This window comes from Oreochromis niloticus, linkage group LG1, assembly GCF_001858045.2.
Source record: "Oreochromis niloticus isolate F11D_XX linkage group LG1, O_niloticus_UMD_NMBU, whole genome shotgun sequence".
In the NCBI taxonomy this organism is placed as follows: Eukaryota; Metazoa; Chordata; class Actinopteri; order Cichliformes; family Cichlidae; genus Oreochromis; species Oreochromis niloticus.
In genome coordinates, this window is record NC_031965.2 from 7,441,543 (window position 1) to 7,466,718 (window position 25,176).

At 41.8% G+C, this 25,176-nt stretch overlaps 1 protein-coding gene and 1 long non-coding RNA gene across 3 annotated transcripts; one reads left to right on the forward strand and one right to left on the reverse strand.

Annotated features, from left to right (window-relative positions):
* Positions 1–180: 180 nt before the first annotated feature.
* Positions 181–8,634, reverse strand: e2f8 (E2F transcription factor 8). Of its 2 annotated transcripts, none has more exons than XM_025897708.1 (13): positions 8,234–8,634; positions 6,777–7,046; positions 6,532–6,712; positions 5,986–6,303; positions 5,682–5,843; positions 3,662–3,799; positions 3,365–3,571; positions 3,173–3,257; positions 2,450–2,951; positions 2,065–2,331; positions 1,844–1,973; positions 1,331–1,677; positions 181–1,024 (listed from the first exon to the last, which is right to left on the reverse strand). In XM_025897708.1, the coding sequence occupies exons 2-13, from the start codon at positions 6,945–6,947 to the stop codon at positions 857–859; spliced, it is 2,676 nt and encodes an 891-aa protein (XP_025753493.1). In that variant the 5' UTR covers positions 6,948–7,046; positions 8,234–8,634; the 3' UTR covers positions 181–856. The 2 variants fall into 2 exon arrangements, with proteins under 2 accessions (XP_025753493.1, XP_013132428.2); XM_013276974.3 differs by having other exon boundaries at positions 6,532–6,679; positions 8,234–8,632.
* Positions 8,635–15,616: 6,982 nt separating this feature from the next.
* On the forward strand, positions 15,617–20,061 carry LOC102079376 (uncharacterized). The gene is made up of 3 exons (XR_267022.4): positions 15,617–15,762; positions 16,379–17,043; positions 19,021–20,061. It is a non-coding gene; the product is annotated as an uncharacterized LOC102079376 (long non-coding RNA).
* The last annotated feature ends 5,115 nt before the right edge of the window (positions 20,062–25,176 follow it).

Sequence of the window (25,176 nt, forward strand, 5' to 3'; positions counted from 1 at the left end):
AGATAATTAAAACGATCAAATTGTCAGCAAATATCTATTAACATGTGTTAAGTTGCGCTCAGGAGATATATAAAGGGCCTTTTTTTAATAACCACTATTTTCTTGCACTTTATAGCCTGTAAAAAATTACACAGGAGATTACAGTGCAATACAATACCTGCAAGGATGGACAAAGGATGCTTTTTTAAAGTTTTTTTTACAAAATACATATTTAAATTTTATTAAGCATTTTACATTTAGCAGGACATCAGAAACAAGTGTAATTTTCTTATAAATTAATCTCACAATTTCTCATTTGTCTTAGGATGTCTTACAAATATTCACAGATTCTCAGCAATTCCATTCCAGGGGTAACAGTTAACATGTACATGCCATATGTGCAAAAGTGATCTTGCTAGATTTTCCTCGAGTGCTGATGTAATTTTACCAGTACTGGCAAACTGAAAAAGGGAATAAAAATATAATCCATATTAGCAGAAATGGAAAAACAAACCAAAAAAAAAAAATCTTATTCTTGCTATCCTCCCCATGCCATTCTATTCCTGCAAAACAGACCACATGAGCATCACAATGAGCACGACAGTAGTGTTGATGAATATCGGGATAAACCTGCATTTAAAATCTAATTTCAAGACGCCCACTGGGGCACAGCCCAACTTTTTGTTTGGTTTTTTTTTTAGAGCTGGCTGTGATAAGAATGAAAGCAGTGAAGCTGCTGTGAAATGTTCAGAGGTAATGAATACTGTGTAAATGCTAAACAGGTTTAAAAAGGGGGAGAAAAAAAAGACACCCATCCACCCACAACATAAACAACACCCACACACGCAAATATGTACTCCGAGATCCTTCAGGGCCCTCAGGACTCGTCAGTGGTAACGTCCAGCTTTCTCTGAGGGATGTGTACAGTTTTGGTGGACGACTGTCCGGCAGTGTTTACTACAGCAGCCAGAGGCGAAAGGGGAACCGGTGTGTGAAAGAAGCTGTGCTGGGGGACCCCGCTCCCTTTTGGGGTGGCCATCAGGGGCTAGAAAACAGACAATAATTAGTTAGACTAATATTTCACAACCAAATTAGTACATTCATTTAATTTATCTTATATGGTATACATGAACACTAAATCCTATCACCTCAGTAATAAAACACTTGTTTCAGGTCTAATCAGACAATCAGAAGCACCTCTCTCAAACTGTTAAATCAGTGAGACAACTGAGACTAACTCAAAAACACCTCCAAGAAAACTGATGACATGCATGTAAATCCATGTGTGCCATGAAGTCTGAAAGCAGAACAGATCAAGTCTGGTTTAGAGCCCCACACTGTTTGTTTATACCTGCTGTACACTGATCAGGGCCACTTGATGTGGGGATACAGTCTGCTGAATGGGCACAGGGGACAGAGGTTTGATGAAAACCATGGCCCTCTGCTGCAGAGTCAGGGGACTCGGCAATGGACTGGTCAGGGTGTTGGCACGCTCTGGAGTCTGAGGTGTAGCAAATGTGCTTCCTGGGCTGGAGCTGGAGATCAGACCGAGGTTCTGCAGGGTGAAGTTCAAGATGGCAGGACTGGGACTGTTGAGGCGGTGGGCTTGCTGGGTGGCCTGTGGAGAAGCTGCGTTAGCGGGTCTTTGAAGCCGAAGGTTGGTGGGCGTAATCTCCTGGGCTGGGGCAGGTCTGGAGCCTGTAGACAGAGTAAAAGAAGTCCATTCTGTTGTTTGGATGTCATTTATGCTATCCTTACTGTGCTGCACACAATGATAACTGGAGACCTGACATTTTCTTGACAGTTTAAGTATAAAATCTATGTACAGTCAGAGCTCGAGCAGCACATTTAATAAGATATTTACCTGCAGTTGGTGTTTGGTAGATGTTGGGAGGTGAGGTCTTGTTGCTTTCTGCTCCTGAACTTTGAACTTCCTTGTAGCTGATGAGGGACTGCTGGGAGATTGGGATCAAGTATCCAGCTGGGACTAAAGTCTGGATAGGTAGAGTAGAACAAAAGAAAATCAACGAATGAACATCTACTAACAGATCATCCTCTGATGCTTGAAGTTTTTAGCGCTTTTACCTCAGCATGAAGCTGTCCGGGTGTGAGGGGAACAGCCCTGACCGGTGTTAATCCTGCCTCGCTGTCAGAGTTTGCCACCTTCTCTTCTCTGTCCAGTAGGAGTTCCAAGCTCTGCTCTAATGTCTGATTGGCTACAGCCCCGCCAGGGGTGTTGACAAACTCTGGGTCCAGGTGGAGGGCGCGAGGCGAGGGCCGACTGGTGAGCTGAACGACACGACGGGCCTTTAGGCGGGCCTGCAGGATCTCACAGAGCTTTGGAGAGGTGTCCTAGGAGGTGAACAAAGACAGGCACTGAGAAATGAACAGTGCGAGGTGATACAGTTATATAGTTCTGTGTTGGTTATTAACAGATTATTACATAAATGGCACATTTAAGTTTTCTCACCTTAAAGGTGGGGTCAGACCTCTTAGCTTTAGAGGGGCTGCCCTCGGATGCCAACTCTGAACGCAGCCTTTTGACCCCCGAGGGACTTGCATCGGCGGCTGTGTGGCTCTTAGCTGCTGACTGGCCATTTGGGCTCTGCCCAGTCTTATCTTCAAAAGTCATACAGCGCACTGCCAGACTAGTGGGCTGCGGCCTGGCCAGAGGGTTTGACCTGAGCGAAGAAGGGTTCAAATACACGGCGTAGGGCCCGCACCCTCGCTGCTGAGGTAACAGTACAGGGATCAGGGGCGAACACTGCGCAGGAATGTAGGCAACAGACCCCGTCGGCTGTGCTGCCAGCAGGGCGTGTGGGTTCAGGTTGGCAGTAGTATTGACTGCAGGCTCCTGAGTTGGAGGTTGTAACGGTATCTGAGATGGTTCCACTGAAGTAGGAGTGGGAAGCTGTAACACATAACCTGCGTTTGCCTCCACAGCAGCAGGCTTTAGGCCTTCATCTCCAGTCCTGGAACACAAGCAGGACAATCATTTAAAGAATACCTCTTATGCTCTTTTTTAAAGCGGATGCTCACATTGAAACACGACAAAATGTTTCATATAATGAGGTAAGTTTGTGCACGTGCAAGCAATCTCTGTGGGTCAAAAGCCAAATAAGGTAAAACATACAGAGCTACTATTGAAGATTTAGCTTAGGATGAGTGACAGACTAAATGGAACTAAACTTACGCTGACTCCTGGTCAAGTTCAATCTTACAAATAGCAGCGAGCTGGGCCATTTTGTTTGGGAAGTCACTGTTCACTGAGGAATCACCTGAAGACAGAAGAGTAAATTTAAAAAAAAAAGAAATCATTTATAATAATTTGCTGGAGAAGGAACTTTTTTTTTTTTTTTAAATGAAGAAATTCTTTTCTGCTTACTCTTGACAGGACTGCTGGGGGCCGAGTTGATCTTGCGTCGATCATCCTGAATGCTCTTGGCGAGCTTTATGAGGGACGGGTGGCGAGTGAAGCTGCGTTTGGTCCCCGGTGACGAGAAGAGATTTTTGGCACAGTTGTCAGCGGACGCACGTGGTTCGAGTACGCCTTTCTTCTTGGGCGGGCATGCGGCTGAGGTGTTCTCTGAGTCTAGAGGAAGAGTTAAGTGCTTAGAAAACACGAACACTATGACTACACCTTATAACTGAGGGCCAAATTTTCAGGGAGTTCTGGTGATACCTTTGACTTGTGGAAACTCGTCAGGGCCGACCCACTCGAACGCCGGTTTCCTCCCCCTCTCTTCTGTCACGTGAACTTTCTCGATGAGCTTCAGGCTTCGTAGCACATTAGCTATGTCGTACAGCCGCCGCACTTTGGCTGTAAACACACAACCAAACAGCGTTAATATCAACTAGTGAAGACACAAAACAGGAAATACACATAATCAACATTTAAAACTTCATAAGATGCCTTTATCCCCCACCTCGATCATAAACGTCAGAGTTCATGCATTGTTCACATGTATGCCATGACGCAGTCTCGATTCACATTATACCAGGGGTGTCAAACATAAGGACCCGCCTAGGACTCCAAGAGACTGAACAGGCTGATCAGAAGGGCCAGCTCTGTTCTAGGATGCCCTCTGGACCCAGTGGAGATGGTGAGTGACAGGAGAATGGTGGCTAAGCTGTCATCCCTGATGGACAACATCTCCCACCCCATGCAGGAGACTGTGATAGCCCTGAGCAGCTCCTTCAGTGGCAGGCTGCGGCACCCACGGTGTGGGACGGAGAGACTTCGCAGGTCTTTCCTCCCCACTGCTGTCAGACTCCACAACAAAGACTTCAACTGACCCCGCAAACTTTTTTTTGCGGGGCCCCCCTTTGTTTTACACGAAAAATGTTCGCGCCCCCCCTCGCGCACGCACGAACACATCCTCCAACCACACACACCCATATTTTGCTCCATTGTGGTTTATTTCACACCTCAAACATTTAGTAAACAATTAAGCAAATACAAGTAATCTGCAATAAATTACAGGCAGTAAGGAAATAAACTACTAACTCTTTTACGCTACGTCCACACCTACACGGGTATTTTTGAAAACGCAGCTGTTTCGTCCACACGTAAACGGCGTTTGGAATCACCGAAAACGGAGATTTTTTAAAAACTCTTTTGCGTTTACGTGTGGACGAGGAATACAGAGTTCGTCACGCAACGTCAAAGGGATGTGCCTTTTTTCACGTCACGCTGTGCGCCATGTTGTTTACATGAGATTAATTGCAGAATAGCAGATAGAGACAAAATAGTCTTCAGGTTTTACACGCTTACATATACACACGCAGCTACTGTCCCTCCATTCAGAAAGGCAGAGGCGTCATGGTGTAATTATTTTACATGTAGTTGTTTTTTTCCTGTGTAATAATATTCAACATTGCTATCAATACATTTTTCAATCCCTCTGCAAAATGGGTTCAAAAACATAAACAACTGTTGGATGCTGTTTGTCCGTGATTTGAACAGGGGGAACAAATCGTGGCAGGATCAGCCTGATGTTATTTGTATCCCACTGTAACTTTACTGTATAAAGAAGTAACATCTCCAAAATGTCAGGAGTAGTTAGTTATTACAACAAGTGTTTGTGAACTAAAAATCAAGAATGTGGGATACTGTTTGTCCTTGATTTGAACAGCCCAGCACGTGCTCCTGACGCAGGGAAAACCAATTCTGCAGGGGAGACCTACCTTGGCACTTGTGCAGGTGAAACCAAAGGGAAGATATGCTTCATCATATTTTCTAGTCTTTGGCTTAGAATGAAGTTGGTTTGGAGACATATTCAGCTATGCTTCATCTCCTGCTTTGCGTTTGTGGAGGTGCCCCATGTTAGCAGTGTCCAAGCATTGTTTTTTTTGTTTTGTTTTTTCCTTTTCATGCCGCGCCCCCCTGCAATGGGGGCGGGCCCCACACTTTGGGAAGGTCTGAACTGATCTAACACACACATGTGCAATAACACTAAGTGCAATACTCTTTTTCTGAAAAAGTTGTATTTTTTTACTCAGTTGTATAAAGCATTTGCATTCTATTTTTATCCTATTGTATATTTTATTCTATTCATTCTACTGTATATAGTATTTTATTTTATTCTATTCTTTACAGTTGTGTACAGTATTCTTATTTCTATTCTATTCTAATTGTATTCTAATTTTGCGAGTTTGACATCCTTACACTACACCTTATTTGGATGAGGCTCTGTACTCACTCTTGAACTTGTTCTTGTCTTGATCTGCTGCCTGGTCCTCTCCAATCAGGATCTTAGCAGCCACGTCCAGACTGACCACACGAGGATTAGACACCAGAAAGAGCATGACAAACTTTTGGCTCATCACACGCAGAGATTTGTCTTTCCTACTGTTGACAGAGGCTGGACAAGACATAGGACAATAAACACAAAGGTTTGTGTGTTTGAGCCTAACTATTTCATTTTGTAAAGTATTTCTGTGTATCATCTCGCAAAATTCAAAACGACAATTTCATTGTTTATATAAAAACAAAATCTTCTCCACCTGCTTTGAACTCCACTCCTGGCAGCTCCACAAAGAAGAGCTCTTTCTGTCCGTGTTCTCCGTTCTCCAAATCCACCGCCGCCACCTCGTTCTCCTTCTCCTCCCCGTCAAAGTCAAACTCCTTTTCCACAAAGCGCTGGCGGATCTGCTGCATCTGCTGGCTGTACCTGTGTTCCTCGCCCACCTGCTTCAGAATGGCCAGAGTCTGAGCCAGTTTGGTCCGGCCGTGCCAGGTGTAGCGGTTCTTTGCAGAGCGGCTCACCATGTGAAGACTCTCCAGTACGTTCATGATGTCGTAGATGCGTCGGCGCTCCACATCTGTGAGCGTAGGAGAAAGAATAAAATGACTTAACTCATTAGGTAAAAGTAACTGATTGGAGGAGAAAATAAAACAAACCAGCCTCAGTTACGATCAATCTGTTTTTGTGCATGTTTTTTGTCTAAAGCAGAACAAGTCAACTCAGATATGATGTATCATAAGAGTTATTGCTAAACAAAGTAAGTTAGGCAATCATTAGCTGCAATCTATGAGCTTAATAGACATACTGAGCTCAGTGGCCACATCATCCAGGCAGATGTCGTTGTTGAGGGCTGGGTTTGGGTAATCTGGATAACGTGCAAGGAACTTGTGACACAGAAGCCCCAGACTCTTCTCTTTTCTGCTAATCATTCTCTCTGACTCTTCTCCATTTTCCTGGAAAAAAAGACAACAGACAAGAACAAAAAGCTATTTTACCATCTCAACATACCAGAAGACGCCTGTGACATCAGCTCTAGTATTTTATTTGTACCTGTGTAGATTCAAGACTATCCCGCCCATCGTTGTCCATACAGAGCTCCTTTTCTCGGTTTCTGATCTCAGGACTAGCAGCGCTGATGAGCATTTTGAGGTTGGAGGTCGGTGTCCAGGGATCAACTGAACCAACTTCCCTCCCTTTTTTAGGCGTGGTGAGGGGACCCATGGTGATCTGGTTGTCCACTAAGACACCACACGAACCAGTTAATGTCTTTGGCGTTTTTGTTGTTTTTACCAGAACCTGGGGTACAACAAAACCACCATCCTGGTGAGAAAAGGAGAAGACAGATTAAGATGCAAGACTCATATTTCTTCTGTGGTTAATACTGAAATGTAAGAATTAAAAAAAGGAATAAATTTCATCTAAACGTGGCCATATTACGTTGTACTTATTGAGCTTTGAATGAGACTTCTGGGTCAGTTTCCAAGTTAGCATAACAGTTCAAAAAGGATCATATGAGCTAGCTATCTAGGTATTACTATGTTAACGGTATAGGTCAAAACAATCAAACATTTTAAGAAAAAAATCATATACAAAGGCAATTCACTTAAATAGCCATATAAAATTAAACCTGCAGACCAGATTTCTTCGCTATTATATTTATAAATCTTACTCATGTGTATATATATAACTTTTTAGAGAAAGCCTTACCTCTTTTGGGGGTAAATATATTTGCCGGGAACCGACAGTGCAAACAATTATGAGTTTAATAATGTTCACGGTGTCAGTTTAACAAAAACCCTGACTTTCCTTCCTGGTAATTTTTATCAAAAAATCTTTTAAAACTCATCAAAACATGATTAATATTGGCGGTAACTGACGTACATTCCACCGAATCGCAGCCTCCAACGGCCAGAGCAGTACCGCCCTTTTTATCTGAAGCAGCCAATGAGAACGCGGCGCAAGACAGCGTAGAGGAAGTCAAGAGTGTCCCGCGCAGGTAAACAGTTTTTTGAAATCCTTGGCGCGGAACGTGCCTACAGTAACAGTGACGTCTCGCTTTAAACTTTTATTACGATTTTGGCAAACAGTTAATAATGACTAAGTTCCACCATGAGGAACGCTGCTGTATTTTTATGCCGAGTCTGCTTTACGGCGGAAAAACATCCTACGGTTAATGGTGGGCGTCACGTACGCCAGCTACGAGCGCCCACCGTCCGATAAGAAACAGTAAAACCGGATAAACAAGAATCATTTCAACCAAGCCCCAGCTGGCTTTCAAGAAACAATAAGGACCAAAGTTTAGGCTATAAGTGGTTAGCAAATCAACACATCTACGTACAGTGCCAGTGGAAAAAATCAACCATTTACTTTCCAGCCGTCTAGATCTGGTGTGTGCTCTACGTACAGTGCCAGTGGAAAAAATCCACCATTTACTTTCCAGCCGTCTAGATCTGGTGTGTGCTTTTATAAAGCTCCCAAATCTTAGAGAAGTACATAAAGGGACTCACCTAAATCCACGAAATGTGTCTCTCTCAAAGGAAACTTGTCATCTTCGCGGTAGCGTGTTATGCAGTCCAGACAGTCTGGTCCGAGCGCCAATAAGGACTTTATTATGGGACTGCGCTTCTCCGCGTGCACAGAGGCGATAGAAACGTCAAAAATCATACAAAATTACTGCAAAGTTTGCGCGCCTCAGCTTTCTCTCTTCCTCTCCCAGTAAGCAGTGGCCTCTTGGTCAACTTTACTACAGTTGTGAAAAGTTTGCCCAGTTGTGTGGGTGACCGGCAACATTTGGCCCGCCCAGTACGAGTACGCGCTCACGTCACACCCGCCCCATACCTCTTGGCGGGGAGAAAGGCGGGCCCAAATCAGATACTGTAGCGTCACGTTCCAGATGCTGTAGCATCAGGTTCCATTTTAAAAGGAAGATAAAATACAAACATTTCATTTATTTTCAGTCCAGGGGCCCGTTCTTCGTACCTCGCTAAGTAAGTTAGCCGGATTTGAATGTTGACGATTTCGCGTGATCTTGGATCGTTCGGTTCTCCGAAGCTCATCTGGGACTTGCTGTCATAGCAACAGATCCGTAAGCGTAAACCTGCTCGGGAGCAGGTTTACTTTATGTAAACAGGATTAGATCGCGGCCACTCAGGTATGTCCGCTGCAGTTATATGAAAGCAAGAGCGATTCGCCACTGTTTTACCATAAATAAATATTATCAATGTAACTAAAGATAACGCAGCATTTGATTCTTTTATTGATTTCATACAGATACATACAGGTCATTTCCGAAAAAAAGGGAAATGTACTATTAATCATTCTATTACATGTAGTAGATCATGTCAGATGTAATTCATATTTTAGAGTAGTAATAGTAAATTACTACGTGCAATCAAGATGAGAGACCACGACTATAAGAGCGAAGGTGGATTTGGGAAGTCTGTCGCAGCCATGTCCTGTCCGTTTGTACGCGAGCAAGGAAGGTGCAAGATTGATAAGGAGAGTTTACAGAATTTAGCGTATATTGCGGGATAGACAGGATCCTTTAGCTCAGCGCGACGGTGTGCTCATAGAGAGATATCGATTCTCCCGTGAGGGTATTATTTACTTTCTCTCTCTCTCTCTCGCTCTCTCTCTCTCTCTCTCTCTCTCTCTCCATATATATATATATATACTTACTGTACTGTATATACTTACTCCCGACTTACTGTGCATGCTTCAGTCACCCCTTGCATGGGAACAGGTAAAAGTGATGGAGTGTTATGTCAAACTACACACAAAAAAACCCACAATGTCAATCAATGTCACAGTACAAAAAGCCGGGGTGTGACGAGGGGGTGCAGGACCACCACCTGTCTTTATTTGCTCTGCCCTTTTCTTGGTTGCTGTTATAAACAAACCAACAGATTATTCCAGGGTCTCTTGTCATAGACTAAAAGCAATATAAGTGATAAATATTACCATTCTGTGGAATATTCTTATATTTCACTTTTACTTTTTCCCATGTTCTAGTGGGTCCTGTTGTGGCTCTAATGTGAAAGAGGATATGATGTAATATAATATAATGTGGTATAATATAATATCACATGATATAATGTAATATCATGGATCACTTACGAGTTTAATTTGTCAGCAACTTTCTGCCAGCCGTCTCTCCTTGCTTTTGCAGCCTTTGCAGTGTTCCCCTGCGTTTTAATTAAACTCTGAAACTCCTGAAATCCCTCAATCAAGAGTTCTTGGTCTGCTGCCGTGAAATACTGAGCGCGCTCCTTCGACATCTTCGCCGACCAATCACAGGGTTGCCGATCAATGTTTCTACTATCGATGCGTAGCCCCTTTTAAGCCACCCAGTGATCTCAGATTACTTCATCCAGCTATACTAATCGTCAACAACAGGTGTGTTCGGAGAACCGGATTAGCGAGCTCAAAGTTAGCGCGATGATTTGATCTTGGATGTGTCATTTGATCTTGGATGTAGTAAGCGAGGTACGAAGAACGGGCCCCAGGTCTTGTATCCGATCATTCTCAGGGGAACGTGTTTTTCTGTTTGTTGGGGTACTCAATAATGATCTACTCAAGGATAAAAAATTCACTTAACTGGGGGGGGTGAACCAGTGTTGTGTCTACACATAGCAGAAAACTTAGCAAAGAACCAGTTTTAAATGCACTTTCTTAGTGGCAGCCAAGTAAACACATCATTTGTTCCTATTTCTTTTGTGAATCTACGAAAAAAAAAAAAAGAGCCAAATGTATCTCAGTTTAACAGGAATAAAATAGTACTTTTGCGCCCACAGTGACATCCAAAGAGCTGTTAGTCCCAAACGTGGCTTATCTCAGCATGGTGGGAAGTTTGTCCTTCAAAAATCTTAGAAAACTTGACAAGTGGAGGGCAAAAGAAGAAGTGTCAGGCTTAAACCCCATCTAGAGCAGATGAACAGTATCTGAAAGTCATGTCCTGTAGAAAAAGGAATAAAAATCTGTGACTGAGACCTGAGACTCAGAAATGTTCTCACAGTAAAGGTTTCTGTCAATAAGTCAAGAGAAAAAATGAAACAAGAAAAAAAAAAGGCTGAGGTATGCTAAATTACACAAGAACTGGACTGATTATCAGTGACGAGTTTTAGAGTTACAAAGGTGGGTGTCCACAGCAATCTGTAAAACATGGTGGAGGCTCTGTCATTGTTTGGGGTTGCATTTCAGCCAGTGGTGTTGGGATCTTGTCAAAACTGTTGACATTATGAACACAGAAAAGTAAAATCAGATTTTGATTCACTACACAATAATCCTAATATCTGGAAAGCATCCAAGTGAATGAGTCAGAATGTCAATGATCCCAAAGACACTGGAAGCACAAAGAAGAGCTTTGAACATCCTTCAACAAGACTGGAGAACTATTACCAAAAACTGCTTAAGGATATTTCAGGAACGCTTGCCTAAGAGAGTTCAGGTTGTGTTGAAGGATACAGATGAGGCATAGGAGAACATTTCAGGGCTAAAAAACTAATTTAAGCTCTGTTAACTCTGCTGTCGGGTCTTTATCTTACAGTAGAAAGCATCTTAAGTTGTTGTGATTTGGCGCTATATAAATAAAATTGAATTGATTTGAATTGAAATAACAACAACCAAATCAATTTGACACCCATTCACAGGGTCACAGTCTAAAGGCTAAATCTAATTTCCGGTCAGCATGATGTTTTCTGTCACCATTGTTCAGCACCATGCATCTGCATGGGATTTGTCATTGTTTTAATAGCAGGAACTCCCCCAGTTTAGTAATTACGATGATAGCCAGAGAAAATTTCACAGAGTGCATTTTGGGTATACTTTCAAAGGTCATATCACCATAAAGTATATGAAAGGTCTCCTTTTTAGCCACATTTAGTGTCAAAACAAATTTATTATAGTCCTTATTCAACGCTCACCATGAGAAATTTTCAGTTAAAGGCTTGGGGCAAAGATGAGGTACAAGCCAACCAGGTTTCATCACCAGCACTGACAAACACAAACTAAAACAATGTAGCCGAGTGGTGGGACATGGTTCCAGTAACAGCCTCTGATGTTAACTGGCAGTCTTTCATAGACTGCTGGTAATTAACCCCCAAGCCATAATAAACGAACCACACAACTTATCAGATAATATAACTTACTGATATCAATGTGGGATCAACACTGTAGAGATCACAACAACTACTGGCCTAGATACTTATAATCTAAAATAAAATAAAAACCAATATGGCTATCTTATCCCCTTTTTAATTACTTGGTGCTACCTGGCACCTATAAGAGGCACTCAGGAAGTCTGGCGACTCTTTTGGTTGGAACACCCTTGGAAGAAAACACAGGTAAGAAACAATCTTGCAGTCAAAATGTTCACTTAAGGTATAAATTGGTTCTCCTACCCATTAGCATGCACACCAGATAAGTGTTAAAAGTAATATTTTCTGTCAACTTGCCATACTACTCACACTTTTGGTTCCCATGCAGACATTCACAAGAACAAGCTAGGAGGCGGCCAACAAGAAAAACCTACAAAACAAAAAACAATAAATCATGTTAAACTTCTTTAACTGTAATCTTTTGCACAAATAATGTTCAAACTACCCATGTGGGTTATAGTGAATAAATAAGTAGAAGATTTTATCTTCCCTTTAGAAGACGATCTATATTACACACAGATATTAATAGCCACTGTCATGACAATAGAGTTTTCCCAGCTGGTCATCATGAGCATATAAATCTTAGCTGGTGCCATAATTTCAGTCCAGGTGGTAATATAATAACAAAAGGGACGGTCTTGACTCTACACACGTGCAAATGGAATCCCGCAAATTATGCTTTAGGCACTTTCAGATAAGTCAGTATGCTAAAGCTATTGTTAAAACTTTTTTATGGAACACTGTGCCTTATTCTCAACTGTAATTAAGACTGTGATGCTGCTACAGTTCACACCTTTAACAGTTTTTTTTCTAATCAGGAAAAACATGAACAGAGACAAAAAATTAAAAACTGATGGCCATCACATCAGAATGAGCCTCATATTTCTGAGGATAATCCTTAAAGAAAAAACTAGGATAGAAGCTCTCCTGGGATCAGGCTGCTGTGTAGCTGTTCCCCACTAAACTCTCCCAGCTGTCACCTGACTAACATTTCACTTTGAGTCCCTAAATGTGCCTTCACCCACTACTTTGTAATAAGCAGCATTAAATCACTACAGACAACGTTTTGCAGCACCAAAACACTAAAACACCAAAAAATACTATGCCTACTTCTACAAGACGGGAGAAAACTTCCTGCCTTAAAGTTTTGTGTAAATGAAGGCTGTGTCTTTAGGAATATGCATCATGTGAGCCCGGCATGAACTCAAACAGGGTGTTAGTGCAATATTTGGCTGCAGGAACCTTTGGTAAGATGGACACAAAACATGACATCTGTTAGTTGGTGCTGCAAATATTTTTTGTTTGTTTTAGTGGAATTACCACATGCATTGCAACAATAATATAGGAAAAATACAAAAAAAGTCTCCAGATCTTTTAGAGTTTTCTGAGCAGAAGCACAGGTTCAAACGGTTCCTGTTATTTGCCATGAGAGATTTTCCTGAAAATTAACACCCGGATCTTCAGTCTAGCACACAGCTGTTAATCATTACATGCATGGATCCACGCGATAACCACATTATAACCACATTATACAGCGAATAACCAAATCAACATAGCTGCTTGATTAAAAGCTTTGTGTGGTTTGTCGTAAACCTGAATTTACATGATTTGATGTGATTAATTAATTAATCGCACATAAATTTGATGGGAACTTTCACCACAAATCTAGGCTATCAACTAATGCAGGTCCCATGTTATTGGTTAATTCTGTGATAAGCTGCTTAGGCTTTCTAGGCCTAAAACAAGACCAGCAGATAAAACATGACCTGGTCTTGATCTGTTGCAGTTATACACAAGCACAATTTGACTTAACTAATAGCACACAATCCATCTTTGTGTCGAGTGGAAAAAGCAAATGCCAAAGACTTCTGCAAAACATCTAGTTTACAAACATATAGCATAACATATATAAAAAACATATAGGTGTGCATTTGTGGAGAGAACATTGTGGCTTTCAATCACTGAGAGAACAGTGAATTCAAATTGTATAAGGAAATTTTACAGTCCTGGACCTGAAGCCTAACAGACCATTTCTGTTTCAACAATACAATGAATCATCAAAACACACAGTCAATCAAAAACTGAGTGTCTGGAAAATAAGAAAATTCAGGTTTTAAATAGCTGAGTCTAAATTGAACCCGCTCGAGATCCTGTGAAGTGTACTGTTCAGTCGGCACAGCTGTTTAAGTGGCTGTAGCTCAGGTGGTAGAGCAGGTCACCTACTAATTGTAAGGTTGGTGGTTTGATCACTCTTTGCATGCATTTTGTTGTTGTTTGCATGCATTATGCTGTTGTTTTTTTTAGCATCCCAAATATCCTTGGGCAAGGTATTAACCCCAAGTTGTTCTAAAATGCAACCATCGCAGTATAAATGTGTGAACATAGATAGATAAAAAAGTACTTGTGTGAATGGGTGAATGAGGCAAGTTGTGCAAAGTACTTTGAATGCTCAGATAGAATAGAAATGTGCTATATAAGAACCAGTCCATTTACCAAGTAACGCTGATGAACTACAATGGTTCTTTGAGGGGATGGTGTGTGAAGTCCAAAGTTCCTCCCATAGTTAAGCAGATTTCATAAGCAGCTGTGTAATGACCCAGTGGATCATCAGAAACACTCACCAGCCTACCAGTAATCAGTTCCAGGTTGTAAGAACAGGATATACACATCCTTAAAAAGTAAATAAAAAATAAACTGAAAAAATCTGATTTTATTTATTTAGTGTTAGGTCGTTTGCTTAACTAAAAGTAAAAAAACAAAACAAAAAAACAAAACAACAAAAACCCTTAAAATCTTATTCCATAGTATTCATTTCTGAAGAATGTGTAATATACTGGAATTCTTTATATCACTTTGATGTTCCAACTAATAAAAGTGAGTCTAAATTTAATGACTGGTATCTGAATTTTCCAGTGTGGATCAATAAAGTCTGACTTTCTAATAATTCGTCGAGTTGGCAATTCAAGTTAGGAATGTAGACTAAAAAAGTACAATTACCAGTTATTAGCGCTTGCCATGCCTCTAATTCCCCATTAGGTGGCAACCAAGCACTACCTACCGGGGTAACCATGGAAACCTACGGCCGCCTTCAAGGATGTTGAGAGAAAACATCGGAGCTTGAAGCACCGCGTGACGTAATGCCAAGGCTGAGAGAGCGAGCGAGCGGGACCTTGATGCTGCCTTCAGGTGCTCGTCGTAAATGATGGCATCCATGTCCATTAGTAAAACACAGTAAAAGAACCGTTTTGACTAAAAAAAAAAAAAGAAAAGAAAAACCTAACTGTTTGATCGCTAAGTATCGCAGCATCTGTAACAACAGACTTAAAATGCCATCCTCAAAACTGCGGGCCTATGATAATAATAATAATAATAATAATGATAATGATAACAATAATAATACGTAAGTTTTACATGACAGACAGGAATGTGTAAAACAGAGGCTAACTCGAATACAGAAGCACTTAAAAGTCATTTTCATCATTGTAAACGCATTATGAGCTCTCTTTTTAAGACAAAAGTATTTTGGTTGCAAATAATATAGCCTACGAGGAGATCTCATTTTCACGCATTCTAGCAGTTTTGCTATCCATCGTAGTCTAAGGAGCTTGGAAAGAAAAGCGTCTGGACTTCTTTAAGTTGCTTGAAGACGTTTCACCTCTCATCCGAGAAGCTTCTTCAGTTCCAAGTTCCTTAAATGACCAGGATGACTGAGAACCTTCACGGACATTTTGCTATCCATCCCACGCAAGTAACAACATTTCCGACGGCACGTGAATGAGGCAGCGGGCTGCTCCGCTTGCAACCAGAGGAACGGACAGCGCTGCGCACGAGGCAGGTACCATCCTCCACGGGGAAGGCAAAAAAAAGCAGAGGAGAGCGGGGTGAGCTCCATATCTTACACCAGATTCATTTCTTTCATTGAATTTCTTCTCCTCGTTTATTTAAAGCAATCAACTGCTACCAGTTTCCAGAGAGCTCAGAGCAGCAGCCGGTGTGTCAGGCAGCCTGTGAGCTCTCGCAGATTCTCCTGCAGGGATGCTGCAGTAGCTCAAACCTTCGGCAAGCAATTTGTTCAGTTTGTTGTAACTCTCGAGTTAACGTGTATCTGTTGTCAAAGTGTAGCTTTGGCAGCTTTGTGTCCAGAAAGTATACAGCATGTTTAAAAGACCCTTAGAAAGTTACCAAATTGTGTTTTATTAAGTTTTTTTCTTTTCTTTTCTTTTCTTTTCTTTTTTTTTTTTACTTGGCGGGATAGGGTTAAAAAGCCCACACCTGCAGCAATTAGCTGGCGGTTTGTGCGCCTTGAAATGTACTCAGAGTATAGGTTGTAGCGTGTGATCGCTGAGCAGTCAGCAGGAAACTAAATGATTCCGAAATGTGTCGTTGTCATACGTTAGCCCATGTATGGCTGCAATTTGGTCGTGTGTGTAAAGATGCTGAAACATGAGTTTGTCACCACGGTCTCCTCTGTTTTCTTCTTCTCTTATTTACTGCAAGGTGCCACACATGTGACCGCGGAGCTGTGAGTGACACCAGCTCCTCCACATCAGATTTTTCTGGATGTTCTTTTCTGGGGGGGTGGACTCCTTTTGCTGCAAAGAAACTGAAACCTGCCGACATTTTTGTGGTTGTTTATAATAGCAGCAGAGAAGACCATGAGGATCACAGCCTTCTTCAAGAGCAAAGGTCTCTTGCTGCTGTGATGTTTTTAGGAGAGGGGCTCCTCCTGGTTGTTTCCAGTTCCCCATCTCAGCCCTGATGCTCACTTCAGGTCAGCCCCTCGGGATCTGGAACCTCAAAGAGAAACCATCAAGAAACACTATGTCTGAGACGGAGCATGTGGCTGAGGTTGGATCCCCTCAGAGGCTCGGTGTTCTCTTTTTAATGAAGCAAAGCTGATAAGAAGGACAATTGTTCTTTTTTTTTTTCCCTTTAAAGAGACATTCATGAACCATAAGTGGAAATTAAGTGGGAAGGGGACTGAAATACTCTGAGCAGGTATTTCCCTTCATTCCCTGTTAAAAAGGTGGGATATTTAGCTGTGGGATAGTCCGAGTGAGTACTCAGTTACTTATGGAAAGATGGAGGCAGGAGCAGAGGCTAGCCCACAACAGCACCAGAGGAGGAAGCCTGTGCTGCATGGATTGGAGGACCAGAAAAGGGTGAGTGTGTATCTGCCTGCGTGGGTTTCTGTTGGCTTTACTGTACAACAAGGCTGTGTGAGGGTATGCAAGCTTACAGTCAAGCCATGCTTTAACAGTTGACTTTTGGCGGGGCGATGCATGAGACGTCAATAAGGGAAACAAACCTGTTGCTGTCTCCTTTAGTAAAAATGTTTGATTCAATGCATGAGCAAAAAAAAGTATTCATTTTGTCATGGAGGAGATTCAGAGGTCTGCCTGACACTCTTGAGGAAACAAACTGTGGAGGCAAGGGAAGCAAAGCATGATTGATTTAAAGCTAACAATCAGTGAAATCATCAAGGAGGCTGTGGGTTCCTCTTTGAGGCCTCTTCCCTGCTTTGTGGTTATTTAGAGTTACTTCAGCAGTCTGCTGCGCTGAGATTGATAGAGCACTTAATACCACAACGCAATTTTCCCTGTTTCAGCTTCGCTCCGCATTTTCTGCATGATGTTGATGTAGTGCTGTTGTAAGCTGGTAAGGGTTTGATTTTTAGATGAATGATTATGTTGTCCTCTGTAGGACATTTAAAAAAAAAAAAAGCCTCCTTTTGTGTGGAGATAGAGATGAGCTGATATTCTCATTTGCCTGGGACACTGCACGGGTCTGACAGATTGGAACAGGCACCAGGTGACGGACCTGTGCAGGCTAAATAGATGTCTGATTTAGAGTGCATTAGTCTTCATTTAAGGATGGGAGGCAGAGTGAATTTCTCCTGGTCTGCTGCAATGGGCAGGGACTCGACTGACTTATGGTTCAGAGTATTCATCTTACACTCAGCACACCGTTTGCAATGTGTTTATAGCTAAGAGACAAGAGGAGGGCTCCCCAAATTCTCCGGGTTGGGGATCGCGTCTGTGTTCCAGGATACTGCAGCAACCATCCAGAGCAGCTGAGAACTGGACAGCTGTCGAGGTTTCAGTTTCAAATTGTGTACAGATCTGTCAGATTCCTGCCATAGGTGCACCAGGGATCAGGTTTAAGAAGGAGGTCCGTTTCCTTTCCTGTTTATCCAATGTCCTCTTGTCACCCCATAAATTATTGATTTGATCAGGTGTGTTAAATTAGACACATGGGAATATGTAGAACATGAATATTAATTGATCCAACCGAAGTCCCAGCTGCTGTTTTCCAGTTTCCCAGGCTACCGAGTATCTCGCTGGATGCTAAGTGACACAACGAGCAAGACGAGGACCTTGAAGCCAAAAATCCATAAGAACCTTTCTGCATATTGTGATTAAAGTGGTCTGAGAGGGAGCTTCTAGATCACTGTGCCTCTGCTGGGCTGCCAGACTTTAGTCTTTGGCCATTCACGGCCATTTTTACACAAATCAGGTGAGCAGTGCAAAGTCCTTATGGAAGCAAGGTGTATCACATGAAACACGTACTGAGAGAGGGGATTCGCAGGGAGCATAACAACAGCAGTGGCTGTACTGACTCCAGACATACTCGCAAAAGTATATGACAGTTGAGTTTGGCAATTGCATTGTGCCATGCCATGTGTCCAGAGGGGCACACATTGAGCACTTGTGAACATTGTAAGTATATAACTTTATATTGACATACCCTGTGTATATAACAAATTGATTTAACTCAATAATCCTCAGGACAGAGAAACTGTGTATATTGATGTACCAGTCATAAAACCTAAAAAGTTGCTGCTGACTTTGCCCCAAAAATAAGGTTATAAAAAGTGTTGCCCCTTAAAAGTTATCTCTCCTCATTATATCTCTGATACAAAGCGGTATAAAAAAGAGGAAGATGTCCAGGCAGTAGGTGAGATGGGGTGGTGCATCTATGAGAAGAAAGTCTTGCCAATTAGCAGACATCTGGGGGTGGGGGTTGGGGGTATATAAAATCCTACCTGGATTTTTCCATGTGCTTCATTGCTGCTATGGTAACTAACCCTGATATCATTCATAATGATTTGATTTTTTTTTTTTCCTTTGCATGCTCAGTGAGTTCTCAGCAGTGACACTTCTAGTTCATTAGAAGCCAGCTGCATACATGACGGCATCATCAATTGGAAAACAGAGCAGGCCAGACGCTTGGCCGTCCCTAAGGAGAAAGGTTACGCTACACTGGGCCAATATTCACCTTCCCTCTTAATGGACATCAAGCAACTTACATAAATTGAAAGCACTGATGTAGTAACGTTGACACACGGCTATCCATTGTCAGAGAATTACCTCAGGCTTTCATGCAGAGATTCAATGTCCCCTAGCAATTACCTAGGCTATGTGAGTTCAAGATCCTATATGTGATACTCTTCCCAGCAGGAGGTAATTGGATTTTGTTCTCTTTGTAGATGTACTATGTCACATGTCCCCTGCTTCATATATTAATGTTCACTGAGTAGCAATCATGGACGTACAAAGGGGAAGTACTGGAGAATCATGGATGTATTTTATTGTATTGCAATGTTTTATTAAAGAGAAATACTGTTTTTTTTTGTTACTATCAGAAACCTGTCCTTATGTAGCCACTTGCTATTCACTGAACATGAACTCCTTGAGGTTAGAGCTTTAGTTTTAGGAATTGTCCAACTGCAAGAAAGGATTGCAAATGTACTGTTACTTTGCAGCATTTTTGCAGAAGCCATTTGGTTAATTAGTTCTTACAAAGTTTTACTGGATGGAAATTGATTTTTCCTTTTCTGGCATACCACTGAAGGATATTGAAGAACAGGAAGTCAGTGCTGTACCACTGTTGTTTCATCCTTAACGCTTTAACAACATTGAAGAATCTACAAGTGGAAGTGGAAGGTTCAACACTGCCATAAAATTAAGTCACATTAAAAGTTTTATCTGATGATCCTTGGACAGACGACGACCTCTCCATTAGGTCTCAGCTAAAACTGTAATTAACATAACATCTTATGGGAGTCAAAAGCTGCCTCTAACACAGACACGGGTAATTTTATAACCATGAGAATGTAATGTGTAGGGCTGGGCCATATCATACCGTTCACGGTAATACCGGTGTAATTTTGGGCAACGATAGGAAAATGAAATATCGCGATAGAATAGGGGTAAAACGCGCATGCGCAGTGCCTATGTTTACATACGCACATGGCGGCGACACAGAATGACAAGAGCGAAAGTGGATCGTTAAACGAAACGGATGAACCAGAATTGGTTTGTAAAAATGGTGTAACTTCAGTGGTGTGTAACTGGTTTAGCTTTCGTCCGTCAGATACACAACAAAGCACTATTTCTGGTAGAGCATGCTAGCGGGCCGTCGTTATTACTGTGTTGTTTGGAAAATACGGCACACTTAAAATCAATCCTTTGATTTTTCTTAAAATCGACAGTGTTCCTTATAATCCAGTGTGCCTTATGTATGAATTCTGGTTGTGTTTACTGACCTCGAAACGATTTTATGTGGTACACGGCGCTTGAAAATCTGTCAAATGTTTTAGTACGACTTTGGTAAGCTACGAACCCGCACCGCTTGATGGATTGTCGGAGCATTACGGCTATCGTATGCAGGCGCCTGGCGGAGTGATACGTACTGTGCTTCAACATAATATTACCATATTGTGTGTGTATAACCTCTTTTTAAGTTTTGTGGATATTATTCATAGTTTTGCTGAGGATATGTCGGCCAGTTTCCACTGGAAATGCCTTTTGGTTAAACTGTCAGCGAGGAATTTGCACTGTTACATTTTTATATAACTTTAATGCACATAAAAAAACAGCTGCTTGTTTAAGTGAAAATACATTGATGGGGTTTTTTGCACTAATAAAGTTGTGGAGTTGTAAAGTATTTTGTCTAGTGTCAATTATATCGTCAGTTATATCGTTATCGCAAGTTTTCAAATGTATATCGTGATAAATATTTTTGGTCATATCGCCCTGCTCTAGTAATGTGTAACTCTGAAAATGTTGCCCCACATTTTTGATAAAAGTTGGGTTTCCTCTGACAACATCACTTTGCAGCACATATTCATCATTTTGAATTCATGCATTGTTTCTGCTCTGTAACACAGAATTGTGTGAGCCAGCGTGAAATTAGGTTGTAGAGATTTCAGTGATTGGGAACTAGAGGTCTAGACAGGCATGCTTAATTTATTGAAGAGCAACAAAAGAGGAGAAGCTGATCTTTGATTAACAATTCTGTTGCGTCTGCTGGTAGGTGGGATATCCCAGTCTCCCATACAGCCTCACTTCTGAGAGAGTGCTAATGAAACACTGAATTCTCTGTTATTGAACTGCTGGCTGATTTATATCCTGACCTCACACTTGATTGTTGAGACATTACAGATTTACAACACAAATGTCAAACATATGGTAAAGGTTCAGGCAGTGTTGACTTAAATCTGTTTTTCTTAGCCATGCTTTAAAGCTTTCTACATGTTGGGTGAGAAAGCAGCGCTTCCAACATTTCTATTATCCACAGAGACAGAACCCAAATCAGGATTCATTATGCTGAGAAAATGCACCAGCCTCAAGCCGACAGTCAAAAAGACACTAATTGAAAAAGTGGGCAAGATTTCATTACTGGTTTGACATTAGATCTTAACCTCCGCCCTCTCACTAGCAAGTCCGAGAGATGATGAAGGGCATTCAGAAAGTGACGGAGAGCATTGTGTAATGGAATCTCTTATTGATTCAGCTACATGAGAATGAAAAGGATTCTGACACTAATTGCTCAATCAGAGCCGCTGGAAATTATGTATTTATTTTCACCAGCTATTCTGACTGCTCATTAAGGAGTGTTTGATATGGTTGGGTGGGGTTCTGTAGGATAATGAGGTGTTTACAGTGGATGCGTGTGTTGATCTGCTGCAGTTATTCTCTAACAGCCTCATAATTAGCTAAGAGTCACAGAGGAGTGGGAAACGCTGCATGGCTTTTGTTTATTTTCTTCATAGGGTGGACTTAATCCGCAATCTCAGGACACAGTTTATACACAGTGGGAGAGACCTGGTTAGCGAACTTTAGAGTTTCCTTTCCACAGATGACAGCCTCTAGTAATGCCAGCTTTAAAACGGTTCAATGAGACTTGTTGATAGGATACTGACCCTATAGTAGTTGGGCTGACAGTGTTTTGTTTAGTTTCAGCTGTTTATGGAAGCAGCATACCATGACACATGCAGAAATAAAGACCTAACCATTATTGTTATGGTGGATAGTTGCACTCTTATTTAATAGCAGTAGTATACCAGACTTGGTTTCAGTTAATTTTTTTTAAGTCCCAGTAAGCTGTGTGAACATCTATTGATCCATCCGTCCATCTTCACAGTGGCAGATGGTGAAGAATAGTAGCTCAATGACACTTTTCTTTAGCTACTACAGTAAGCATGCCTGAAGCAGGTTAGATATGCAGTTAATATCAGTTGAAGGTTTTATTAAATAAACTGAGGTATTCTCTGTGTGACTCTGGGCAGTAAAAATAGTTTCAAAGTAGATTTGTCTGTAGTACATGCTCAGCCCACAAAATGAATGAAGAAAATATGAGATGGGAAAGCCTACTTTTTTGATAATACTTGGAGCTGAAAGAGTTCTTGATGCATGCTCAATCATCCAGGCAAGTAAATCCCAAAAGGTTGATTCTGTTTTCAGTGGGAGAAACGTTTCAGCACAAATCCAAGTGACTTCTTCAGTCTCAGCTGACTGCAGGTTTCCCCAGCCTTACAAACAGTACATTTGTACAATGACTGACACTAGCCCACTGAATGAACAATGGGCTGTGAGGTCAGTTCCTTGATCGTTTATAGGTCAGCTGAGACTGAAGAAGTCACATTTCTCCCACTGAAAACACTACGTTCAGATGACCTGAAAGAGTTATGTTTCATTATGTATGTTTTAGTTTTATCCTGAAGATTACCAAAGCACCACGAAAAGAATAAATAAACAATTTGCATTTTTTTCTACAATGGCTTCTCCAACCCTGGATGTTTAGGTGGACATATGCCCAAGGTCACTGTAACCATACCCTCCCTGATCTACCAACCTGTTCATTGGGACTCCAACATCTGTGCTACCACTCAGATTTCTACAGTTGGGCCTGTCTCTTAAACAAGCAGTCAAAGACACATCTCTGCTGTTTGCTCTATAAGGTGCTTTTTTTAGTCTTTTTTTTCCACTGACAATGATCATTTGTTGGTGGCATCAAACAGATTTGAATAATGAGCCTTCAGTTTTTGTCTCAAAAAGAACCATTGCCGTAATATGACCCCAAGTGGAGACATCCATTAGATTTGGTCCTGAATCATCTCTCCACTGTTATGTTGGCCTGTTGCCTAGATATGGAGAGCAATAGAGGAGTGACAATTTGTCATTGACTGGGTTTGATTGATTGTTGGTGCCAAGCGCCCTGCTCTGCTGGTATCTGAAACTAATTGAATGTAATATCAGAGAGATAGGATAGCACGATGACAAATGAGCAGCCTTGTGAGATTGTTTAGGGCCTGTTGTAGGCATTATCCGACTATAACAGTTGCTCCTTGCTAGCTGCCCTCCGACTGTAGAACTTAGATAAGTGATCACTATCTTTAGTGATCACCGTGGCTTGTAGTGCTCATTACCTCATTTTAACTTAGCACCTATGTAGCTGAAACAGATGTAAACATTTTTTTTTTTTTAAAGATTTGTATTTAAGCTGTAAAGATAGAGCAGGATCTGGCACTTTGTGACAGTGAACGTCTTAATGTCATGAACAGTGTTTGCCAATAGAGATGAGGGCTCTCTTAGCCACCGACTAAGCGTGTCTTGCAAACCAGGCAGCTGCGGAGGAGAGACGGGGATTTATTTTAGTGAAGGACTGTGTTTGCCCAGTCATGCAGCACTGACGAGCACTGGAGCTCAGGGGTTTGGACTGTGGATGGGAGAGGATGGGGGAGGAGGGGGTCAGAGGGTGGAGCTGGGACCAGGCATGGAGCTCTGAGGCTGGGGGTTGGGAGGATGCTGCACTAAGGATGCTGCTTGGCCCTCAAGAGCCATCTGGCCATCACCCTCTCATGCACCCTGAGGGAGGGTGAAGGACAGGTGGCAGCGGCTAGTGGGATGGACTGGTCTTTGGTTATGGCATATCATGATTGGCTATGCAGGCCTCTTAAAAGTCAGACCCCTTGCATACCACATGCCCACTCAGCTTCCAGTCAGGAAGGACATCCTTCATGACCCTGGAAAGAAACCTTCTTCAGACCAACCACAATAATACTGCTTAACACGGTGTCCATTTTTTGTCGTTAATCAGTTTTGAATGACATAAATAATTAATTTAACTACACATAAATGGTTTGAAAATCATCTCTTGCCACATCAAAGCACACGCACAGTTTTCCTTGAACTTCTCTCATGGAGAAAGCACTTTGTTGCCTGGAGCAGTCAAACACAGCAGTCGTACTGTGGAATCAATATGTGGAAACTACAACGTAATTTCATCTAACAAAATAAAAGATGAATTAATCAAATGAAATGCAAGTGTGCATATAAAATTACAAATCCCCCCCCCCCCCCCCCCCCCCCCCCCCCCAATTTTATTTGCATGAACAGTTCTTTTCATTTAAGACAGTACTTTTTCCTTGGGCCTCCATTAATTTTCTCACCTGCTGAAAGAAAACACTCTGAAAAACCGATGATTAACTTTTAATGATTAACTGTTTTTTTTTTGTTTTTTTTTTAAACAGTAATCAGTGAGAGTGTAAAGTTATACTTGAAACACACAAATCAACAATATGTCAGTTTTTCTAAATTTTTATTAGAGTTCATTTTTTGTGCTATGTGTGACAGCTCGGACAGAAGAAGAACTGGTTGTGTCAGGAACACAACCAGCAGGGTGTGTGATGGTCTTGCTGTCCTGACCTGCACAACATTGTAATCCCTGTCTGGGGGTCAGTGGGCAGGATCTGGCTCGGTCTACTTCAGGGGAGGTGCTCGGCTGATGAACAGGTGCTTCAGCTCGCTCCTGCGGTGATTGGATTTCTTCTTTGCTATGACCGTTGTGTGTTCACACAAGAAAAACATTGGTAATCATTTTAGCAGGTGGCCGTGAATTGGGAGCAGTCTTTGTACATTAAGGACTGTTTTGTCTTCAGTGTTATTTCAGTGAATAATGAGGTTATAATTAAAGCTGAGAAGCAGCGTTTGTCATACTGGGGGGAGAGC